Source organism: Trachemys scripta, chromosome 5 (assembly GCF_013100865.1).
Source record: "Trachemys scripta elegans isolate TJP31775 chromosome 5, CAS_Tse_1.0, whole genome shotgun sequence".
NCBI classification, from domain to species: Eukaryota; Metazoa; Chordata; order Testudines; family Emydidae; genus Trachemys; species Trachemys scripta.
In genome coordinates this window covers 97,182,405-97,193,204 of record NC_048302.1, presented here as the reverse complement: position 1 = coordinate 97,193,204, position 10,800 = coordinate 97,182,405, and the positions used below count along the sequence as shown (strand labels likewise).

At 40.0% G+C, this 10,800-nt stretch overlaps 1 protein-coding gene across 3 annotated transcripts; it reads right to left on the bottom strand.

Annotated features, from left to right (window-relative positions):
- Positions 1-477: 477 nt before the first annotated feature.
- Positions 478-10,562, bottom strand: LOC117878536 (toll-like receptor 1). 3 transcript variants are annotated; one of them, XM_034772800.1, is made up of 3 exons: positions 10,485-10,562; positions 9,871-10,051; positions 478-3,148 (listed from the first exon to the last, which is right to left on the bottom strand). In XM_034772800.1, exon 3 carries the CDS (start codon positions 3,063-3,065, stop codon positions 669-671), a length of 2,397 nt encoding a protein of 798 aa, XP_034628691.1. In that variant the 5' UTR covers positions 3,066-3,148; positions 9,871-10,051; positions 10,485-10,562; the 3' UTR covers positions 478-668. The 3 variants fall into 3 exon arrangements, with proteins under 3 accessions (XP_034628691.1, XP_034628692.1, XP_034628693.1); XM_034772801.1 differs by having other exon boundaries at positions 10,421-10,533; XM_034772802.1 differs by lacking the exons at positions 9,871-10,051; positions 10,485-10,562 and adding an exon at positions 6,057-6,158.
- Between the last annotated feature and the right edge of the window lie 238 nt (positions 10,563-10,800).

Below are 10,800 nucleotides of genomic sequence, written 5' to 3'. Positions count from 1 at the left end.
GTTCATTCCTTCTGAAGCATCTGGTACTGGCCACTGTCAAAAGACCGGATACTGGGCTAGATGGATCATTGGTCTGACTCAATATGGCCATTATGTTATGTTTTTACTACTTAGTACAGCTAAGCTTGCCTCATAACTGAAAATCCAATGATAGTCCTAAGAAAGAACTTTCTTTTATTTTTTTTTTAATACAAGCAAGCAATTCTATAAGGCCATAACTTCAAAACATGTCAAGCACAAAATTATTTCTAGACATATTTCAGCCTTAAAAAGCATCCAACCCATCCATCATTTCCATTATTTTCAATGATGACTAGTATTAAAGGGAACACAGCTCCAGAAAAAAATTCACCCTGAACATCTGAGCATAAAATAATTAAAATAGTAGAATTATTATGAATATTTTCCTCTTCTGCCCTTTTATAATAGGCAAACTATATAAGAACACTTTTTACACAATGATTTCACTAATAGAAATGAAAATAATAATTTCTACATTTATTACATGTATTTATGGGTTCACAATCATGAATACTATGAGCAAGATAGTGATTTGGTTAATTCCGTGTAATTCCATAGTAAATCGGTTGAGTTTCTTACACATCTAGTTGCATTATAAGCAAAATTAACACAGATAAAATCCAAGAATTGGTAAATTATCTTGTGGTCTACACCACAATCATTTCAGTGGACACTGGTAGGTTAGTGTTAATAGCTACCTTAAGGTTAGCCCAGAAAAGGCCATGTTTGCTTTTCTCCTTTGGCCACTCCAAGTATGTTCTCTTTGCCATGAGAGCTTTCAGCTTGTGATATCTGGCAGGAATGAGATACTGCGGGATTGGTTCCAGTAAAATGAGGATTAAGCTATTGGAACTTTCACTAAATAATTTGTGATGGGCAAAGGAAAGCTCATAGTGGCACCATTCACTCTGCACAAAATTGGGAGACAAAACAAAGATTGATTTGTGGCTTTTCTCAATGCAGTTTATAATGTTCTCAACTATGCTTTTGCCAGGAATGAAGTTCCTCTCATGCAGACAGATCTGTACAGACCCATCTTCCTTCTCCAGGTTTGGGATCAGATGATTCTTCACCCAGAGGGAATCCCGTTCGCTGTATGAAATAAAAGCATGAAACTGTAAAATGCTTTGCAGATCTTCAGGGTGACTCTTCCGAACCCTACGTTTTGTTTGTGTCCACTGCCACATCATCTTCAAATACCACATTACGTCAAAATAGATACACAGAAAGGATGTCACAGCCACTACCACCACTGTAACAACTAGAGCTATAACAAGCAAGAGAGTTGTATTGCAAGATAGTTCAGACAACTGAAAGTCCTTTAGCTGGGTTCCCTTTAAGCCATCTGGATATTCGCACACATAAGATTCTGGCCAGCCAACCAACCTTCCGTCTGATTTTTTTTCAAAATTAACAAAGTCTCGTAATTCACAAGAACATTGGAATGGATTGTGTCCTCCTCTGAGCTCTCTGATATTTTGACAGCTATGGAAGAAGTCAGATGATGGGGTGAGAATTGAATTCTCTTCTATATTCAGGAATTCCAGACCCCTATAATGACTACATCCAGGTAGCTCAGTTAACCTGTTAAATGCAATATTTAGCTCTTTCAAAGCTTTCAGTTCAGTAATGTCTTTGGTGACAGTTGTGATTTGGTTATTTTGTAGATCAAGTATTTGAGCGTTAATTGGCAAACATCCAAAAACTGAGTCTGTCAATTTGTTTGAGGACAAATTCAGTTTAGCCAGAGTTTCAACCCAGTGGCAGTGGTTCTCATTCTCATCATAATACAGCAAATTCCTACTTATGTCCAAATGTTTCAGTGATTTCATTTTACTCGTCATGGAGCTCACCTTGGAAAGATTCTCTAATTGATTTCTCTGTAAGATAAGCATTTTCAAATGAGTCAGAGTGTCACAGTTCTTAAATACCTCATCTGTCAGGGCATTGTATGAAAAATCTAAATATTGAAATGGGCTAATGTGAGAAGGGCAAAGCATGTGTGGCATATACGCATCAGATATTGTCAAATTTTCAATGTTCATATCTGAAAATGCTTTGTACAGAATACCTTGAGAGAAATAAAAAACCTTAGTACGAATATGCTCCAGTATAAGTGCTTTCATTGAACTACCTGAACGGTTAGATTGTGCCCAATTGTATAAGTGTGAAAAGTCAGTATTGGTCATACTCTGAATAGATCCCGAAAAGGTCAAATTTTTTACAGTGAAATATTCTACAGGTGTATACCAAACAATCATGAAAATTCGTGCAAGGATACTCCAGGACAAATCCACATTGTTGAACCTCAGATTGAGTGTCTTGAATTTCAAAGGGGCAAAAGGAGGGAAAGGGAAATCTGTAGAGTTATATCTAATATTTGACAATTCTAACTTCTCTGAAGTGTTCATTCCATCATACAAAAGGGGAAAAGAAAAGTTTTTGTTTATTGGGAAAACAATGTGAAGGTTCTTTGTGTTTAAGACTGTCAAACTCTTAGATTCATAGTGAGAAAAGTCTTCTAAAGTTAGGAAGACAGTATGCAGTTGCAAATGTGTAATACCTCTGAAGTCTGACTTTCGTATCATTGTGGCACTCAGTCCCAGGTATTCCAGGTTCAACATATGGCCAAATTCCTGACAGATGGGCAAAGTTTTAAACTTATTGAAAGAAAGATCTAAATGTCTAAGACCAGCAAGTGTCTGACAGCACATATTCCACAAGTTGTTATGAGATAAATCTAAGCATTCTAATTTCTCATTGAATTTGAAAACATTGAAGTCAAGCTCTCTGATTAGATTATGAGACAGATTTAATACTTGCAGTTCAGGCAGAGAACTGAAATCTGAGATATGAAGTTCAGAGATATTTTTCTGTGATAAATCCAACATTGTTGTATGTCTTGATTGACTTTTTGGAACACAAGCTAGAAAGCTGCTTGAATAGTGTGCAGTAAATTCATTTTCCACAGACAGCTGAATATTATTCCACAATGTGAATGTAAAGATACAAGCAAAAAGGAAGATATTTGTCGGGGATCCCATGATTTCCTCCAGTATTATGCTGTCTCTTTGAAGAGTTGATAATTGTGTTTTCTGTTTAATATTTCTCAGTGCTGACTCCAACCCTATAAAAAGAAATGGCATGATTAAATTGTTGTATTTTTAGTGAGATGAGGGTATATGGTAGAGTATAATTTCACCACATAGTTTATATAATAAAAATGATATCATGCACATTATTTTTCTAAATTAGTATCAAATTCATATTATTTATTTCCGGTAATTTCTCAAGGACAATTTCTCTGTTAAGTATAAAGGTAAAGTAGCACAAAGAGACTCATGCTTTTATTTTGTTAAATATTTAGTATTTTTCAGTAGGATGGATACAAACACTGATGCCTTTAAAAAAAAATACAGGTAGAAACCGCAAAGGTATAAGCAAATACAAACTTCTCAGCAAACTTTAAAATGAAACAAACTGAAACAGCATTGATGTATTTAGGCATTAAAGGAAAAATCTCATGTAAATAAGAATATCTTACTGTGATCCAGAATCTGCAGATCTAAAGTCTTCCATAGGATGTTCTAGATTGGCCTGGTCCTGACACAGTAGGTGCCACAAGTCTTGCAGCCCTGCCCAAAAGTCAGCTAAGCACAGTCCTTACACTCAGAGGAGCACAGGAGTTTCTCCTCCTGGTTTAGAGGCAGGAAAGTTGGTGGAATCATGGCCCTATACTCCCTCAACACCAGCTCAAGGAGCCAGCCAGTTATGCGTTGGAGAGCAGGCTACACCAAAGAGATGGTGCTGAGTGTTCATTCCCACTGTGCACTAGTGAGCTTGGGGAAGAATTGTCCCTCCTCCTAAGTACAGCAACTACAATACATCAAAAAGTGTAGAACAATGTGATTACAGTGTGACCATAGTGTAGTCAATGTATCTGTATGATCCAGTATTCCACACAAAGCTAGTACTAACCTCATGGCACTGCAAAGGCCCCCACATCTGCTAGTTTCAGTCCTGCATTGCCTTGCAGTGGCAGCAGGACAGACCAAGAACCTCTAAGAAAGGCCAAGAAGGAAAATAGCATAAGGCAGGATCTGTGGGTTAAAAACTCCCTGGAGATAGATATTGTGGAGATAGAAACTGGCCCAATGTGGTGATCTTATGGCCAAACTTTTCAGCATTATGAAGAGTCTTGAAGAGGTGGTTGCCCAACAACAGGCCAAGAATGTTGGTGGCATTACTATCATCTAAGTGTATGTCCATACTATACTCACAGGGTGTGATTGCAGCTCAAGTAAACATACCCGAGCTAGCTTCAATCTAGCTAGCTCGGGTCCTGGAGCAATGAAAATCCACAGCGCACACTTCAGTATGGGCTGCAAAAGCCCACTCAGAACCCTGGGTAATTATTCACAGGGCTAACCCCTGATGAAGCTTGCCACAGCTTCATTGCTCCAGTACTTGAGCTAGCTCCAGTGCATCCACTTGAGCTGCAATCCCCTCCTGTGGTGATGATAGACATACCCTAAGGCAAGTAATTAATGCAATGAACACCTGATTTTAAGTATTAGTGACTCATCAACTGTTGCAGGAGAAATATAAAACCCTGCACTTTGGTTCTAGGCAGGTAAAATGCTTTTCAGTTCACCCTTAAAGTAATTTTTGTTTAAATAACAATCAAGTATTCTATGGTATAATCCTAATTAGACCCAGGCTGATTTGATTAGACTAATAAAAAATCTCTTCCCCTCATCTCTCAGTTCCCTTTTTCCTTTGAGACAAGGAAAGCAAAAATACATGTAAAATAAAGCTAATAAAAGCAACAACAGAAGAGTAACAGGATGAAGTGGAAATGTAATTGCTGAGGAAAACAATATGGGCTAGATTCTGCCCCATAGGAGTTGTATGAGTGCATCTGAGGGCAGAAGCTGGTTTTATATCAAGCTCAGACTGGTCTATAGGGCTATATTGAAATTTCCCAGGAAGCACCAAGACAGGGAGACTCCCACACCCCCTCCAAACAGTGGCAGATCCCATTCATCTGCAGATTTGAGTCATGGTTGGCAGAGGATCCCAAATCCCAGTAAAACATAGATCTATGGGAAGAAGATGATCCCACTGCTGCGGGAAAATGGAGTTAGGAGACATAGTAAGTGAAGATTCAGCTAGGATGTGGAGGGACCCAAGCTGTGCACTGTTGTCCCTTGTGTTTGAATTTAGCACGCTGCTGTGGTATGAACTATGGTGAAGCGTTATCTGAGACAGGCACCGCATACGCATAACACTGTTGGGTGCTAAAGTCAAACACTGAAGCAGCTCAGCCTACCAGAGAATGGTAACATGAAGAGGCAGCAGCAGTGATACTTCCAGTTCCCTTTTATGCTGGTTGGAAAAGGGGGAAATTTGCCAAGATATTTGCTATATTTTTGTCCCTTTTTTGTTGAAATTCAACATTCAGATGAAAATTTTCACTGAAATTTCAAAATTCAAATAATTCTAGTCAACATTAGAGGAAACACCAGCCCTCTAGAGTCTGGTGGTGGGATGAATAGAGACAGCATGAACCACTATTGCCCATTTCACCATTAAATACTCTTTATCTCCTTTCTCTGAAGACATTTGTCTCCCAGTTCAAAGCATCTTCATGTACACACCAAAATATGAAGGATATATACATAACACAGCCTACAAAGTCAATAGCAAGTGAAATTTACTCCTGGGCAAAGGGCTAGCAAAAGGCCTATGCAACACTTACGTCCCACTTAACCCCTTCAAGGCAGGACTTAAGTGATATCAAGTCTTCATGTTGGTCCTCTGCATAGGGGTGAATTTCTTTCCAAATGCAAACTCCTTTTATAATCAATAATGACCACAGATAAAAAGCAGATAAATAAAGTGGAATATTTTTTACTCATTCTCAATACTTCTAACAAACAGAATCTCACTGCATTTTATTAAGATACTGATACTAAAGTTCAGTACAAGCAAACAACTGTCTACATGCTCATCTTAACATATTGGATACTTACATGACCATATGGCTTATCTGGAAGTAAAGCTGCCTGCTATGTAGAGTGTTTACCAAAGTCAAACTGCTTAAAATAATACTGAGACAAGTTTGATGGTGTAACAATGGTTGTTTCTGATAGTAGCACAGATGATATCAAGATTTACCACATCTCTCCTCAGTCATATGTACAAAAAACAGGAAGCAAAACCTTCACTGTCAACTTCACATTGTACTGAAACCTTTTTCAGGGCTCAATATGCAAGATCCTGAGTGCTGTTTCATGTAAGAACATGAGAAGCTCTTTATTAAGAGAACTGTTTACAATGGTGCTACAACTCTGACTGGCCTTCTAGCCATATGTACACAGAAGGGCTTCCTGGCACTTCTTCCAAACTCCTCCTCCTTTCCATGTTTGATTCAACATAACAAACACAAACTTAAAACCTCTGGAGAACACTATGACACTTGTCTCAGACCATGCTTCAAGTGCTAAGTGCTCACATTTGTGTTGATGGGCTCACAAAAATGTGTGGGTGAGGGGGTCAAAACTGTTCCCCTTGTCCTGTGGGGTGGAGTGACATGGGAAGGGCCTGATGTGTGGGGAACTGAAAGAGGGTTCCCAATATCGTGTGCTCTCCCCAGGTTGCAGGCCATGGCTAGGTTGGCATGCTGGTTTGAACATAGTGTCATAGTATTCTCCAGCAGAGCTGTTTGCTTCTGCATCATGTCCTGCAGACTTTCTTGTATGTCTTTTCATCATTCTCCAAATGCTCCCTTGTGTCCAGGTGCTCCATCGAAAGCCTCTGGCAGTATATCTACACTAAAAAAAAAAAAAAAAAAAAAAAAAAAAAAAAAAGACCTGTGGCACAGCCGCGACTAGCCTGGGTCTGCTGTTTTGGACTCAAGGGGCTTGGGCTGTGGGGCTAAAAACTGCAGTGAAGACATTCGGTCTTGGGCTGGAGCCTGGGACCTGAAACGCCTTGAGGGGTGTGCATCTGAGGCTGGGCTCCAACCTGAGCTCAAAAGTCTACACTGCATGTTTAGCCCCACAGCCCAAGCCCCATGAGCCTGAGTCAATTGGCCTGGGCTCTAAGACTCAGTGTTGCGAGGTTTTTATTGCTTGATCTTCTGCACCTTATTACTCCAGCCAGCATCTCCTTCCTCATCCTCTTGAGCTTCCTTCAGAGATTTTTCAAATATTCAGCAGCTGATAAGGCCCCTACCAGTGAAGGTCACGGCATTTCAGCTACAGGGGAGCAGAGACCCTGCACAAGAAATTATTGTCCCAATACTAATCTCCATGCCTACAATTATAAAAAGTTAACTTTTTATTTCAGTTTTGGAATGTTGTTGCCATCTGCTCTTCCCATTCTGGGGTGCACTTGGAGATAGTAAGACATTTTCCACCTTACTTTTCCTTTCTTTAGGACCCCTGTAAAGCTGGGTGGGTGGTAGGCTGTGGGGTTGCTGGTGGGCTGACGGTGGGGTGAGGCAGTAGCAGGGGGAAGGTTAGAAATGCATGCGCACCTCAGCAGGCTGTCTTTATGTTGGAGAATGTTATCCTGAGAGACATCCCCAAGAGGCAGAGAAGGGTTAAGTTCAAAAAGGCAATGAGCAAACTGGGAAGACACAGCAGCGCTGCAATTTACCAGCACGGTATTCCCCCAGCTGATGCAGGCATAGAAGGGAAAAACCAAGTGTATGGCTGACCCTGAGAACGCTGCATTGCCTTGCAATGTGCATGTCAAAATACAGCATTTTCTTTTACTTAAATTCTCTTTTATAACATCTGCATATCAGCACAAAGTTCAATAAAATTACAAGATTAATAGAAGAAGAACAGGAGTACTTGTGGCACCTTAGAGACTAACAAATTTATTAGAGCATAACCAATTAATTAAGAGAAAAAAAAAACCTTTTGAAGTGATAATCAAGCTAGGCCAGTACAGACAGTTTGATAATAGGTGTGAGAGTACTTACAAGGGGAGATAGAGTCAATGTTTGTAATGGCTCAGCCATTCCCAGTCCTTATTCAAACCGGAGTTGATTGTGTCTAGTTTGCATATCAATTCTAGCTCTGCAGTCTCTCTTTGGAGTCTGTTTTTGAAGTTTTTCTGTTGTAATATAGCCACCCGCAGGTCTGTCACTGAATGACCAGACAGGTTAAAGTGTTCTCCCACTGGTTTTTGAGTATTTTGATTCCTGATGTCAGATTTGTGTCCATTAATTCTTTTGCGTAGAGACTGTCCAGTTTGGCCAATGTACATGGCAGAGGGGCATTGCTGGCACATGATGGCATATATCACATTGGTAGATGTGCAGGTGAACGAGCCCCTGAGGGTATGGCTGATGTGATTAGGTCCTATGATGATGTCACTTGAATAGATATGTGGACAGAGTTGGCATCGGGGTTTGTTACAAGGATAGGTTCCTGGGTTAGTGGTTTTGTTCAGTGATGTGTGGAGCAACCTGTCTGGTCATTCAGTGACAGACTCTATCTCCCCTTGTAAGTACTCTCACACCTATTATCAAACTGTCTGTACTGGCCTAGCTTGATTATCACTTCAAAAGGTTTTTTTTTTGTTTTTTTTTTCTCTTAATTAATTGGCCTCTCAGAGTTGGTAAGACAACTCCCACCTGTTTATGCTCTCTGTATGTGTGTATATATATCTCCTCAATATATGTTCCATTCTATATGCATCCGAAGAAGTGGGCTGTAGTCCACGAAAGCTTATGCTCTAATAAATTTGTTAGTCTCTAAGGTGCCACAAGTACTCCTGTTCTTCTTTTTGCGGATACAGACTAACACGGCTGTTACTCTGAAACCTGTCAAGATTAATAGACTTTTGCAGCAATTGGCTTGAACCCAAGGGATTAACAAAACTGAAGGTCTGATTGAAATTAGCCATGAAAGCTTTTAATTTCTGTATGTAGTGCTGTTGTAGCCGTGTCAGTCCCAGGATATTAGAGTAACAAGGTCAGTGAGGTAAAATCTTTGATTAGACCAACTTCTGTTGTTGTTTTTTGTTTGTTTATTTTCACGATCCTATGACTATAATAATGTAAAATGTATTTTGATAGAGGATTAGTCTTTTCATCAATGTACAATACACAGCACTTTCTATGAATAGCCCAAAAGCAGCACTGCAACATCCAATTCCCTGGAATTTAGAAGCTGAGACTGAATGGTCACTCATACACCTCTACCCCGATATAACGTGACCCAATATAACACGAATTCGGATATAATGTGGTAAAGCAGCACTCCGGGGGTGGGGGGAAAGAGGGGCTGCATGCTCCGGCGGATCAAAGCAAGTTTGATATAACACGGTTTCACCAATAACGCCATAAGATTTTTTGGCTTCCGAGGACAGCGTTATATCACAGTAGAGGTGTATATCTCATAAAATTTAAAGGCAGCTAAAAGCTCAGGGCACTGATCAAATTGTGAGCCAAAGTACTTTTTCTATTGCTTTCTGTCTTTGCCTTTACAATAAACATGTCTACCATGCAATGTATTTGATTTTTAACCCCCCACAGTGCCACCATCTTGCATGGGCAGGGGAAGGAAGAGCAGTCGACCGGGCGGGAAAGGAAGAATCAAGCAGAATGGAAAAGTAGTACAGCATGTTTGGCTGATAGTTATGGGATTTGATACCTCAGGGAAATAAGCCTTTAATGTCTCTGGCACAGATATCATTTTGAACATGCTAAGGGGAACAGAAGGGTGATATGAGCACGTGGAAAAAGGCTTAAACTTCTCATCTGCCCCAAAAGGCAGTAGTTTAAATCACCCTATACATTTGTATTATAACACAGCATTGAATACTTACTAGTAGAGCTTTCTCTGTAGCAGTTTCAGAGTGGCTCTCCACCTCGGTTTCAGAGGGCAACTCCAGTGCCTGGGTCTGTGCTTTGGGATTGGGCATGCTGAAGAGATCTTGGCTGACTGGGGGAATCTCCTTCTGGTCAGGATCTGTAGTCACAAAGTGCTACAGCAGCCCTGCTGCAGTGCTGTAAGTGTAAACAAGCCCATAGTAACCAAATGTTAAGAGGAATTAATTAGTATCCCTTAAAGGAAAGTCCTATTCTGAACATTGTACTCTTCATTCACAGAGACTGCATGATGCTATTTCTATTAATTATCTGAGCAAAGCTTTATCTGAACGTTTCACTGATTGAATCATTTCATTAAAAATACAAAAAGTAGAAGTTTTTCACTTTATGTATCCTACGTGTTCTGACTAAACATACTTTCCACAGAGACCAGGTCTATGTTCATGCAAATATCTTAGTTCTGCCTGTGATCTTTATTTTGCTGCTTGTTCGCAGCTGATGTATTATTAAATAAATCTGTATTTATTATTAATAATAAGCACCTACATTTATATATATCGCCTTTCCTCAGGAATCAGCCTAAAGTCCTCTGCAGACCATGATTACTCACCCACCCCCAGTGAAATGCAGACACTTCTGGGTTGGAAGATAGAAGCCATTCAGAACCAGCAGTACTACTCAAGTTTGTAGGAGGAGTGAAGAATAACTTCTCCATTTGAAACTGCAGAGGGGAAGTTTACATAGCGTGCCAAGTCAGCCTGATGGATGTAAGAGAGTGGTGGACGACAGATATATCAGCTGCAGAATGGAAAAGGCCTTTTTCCCTATGGACTGAAAAGAGGCTACCTCAGGTTAACTAGAGACACCTAAGTCCAATTATGGGTTGCCTGTGGTCTTAAAAAAAGACCCTCTTCTGGTGCAAGAGA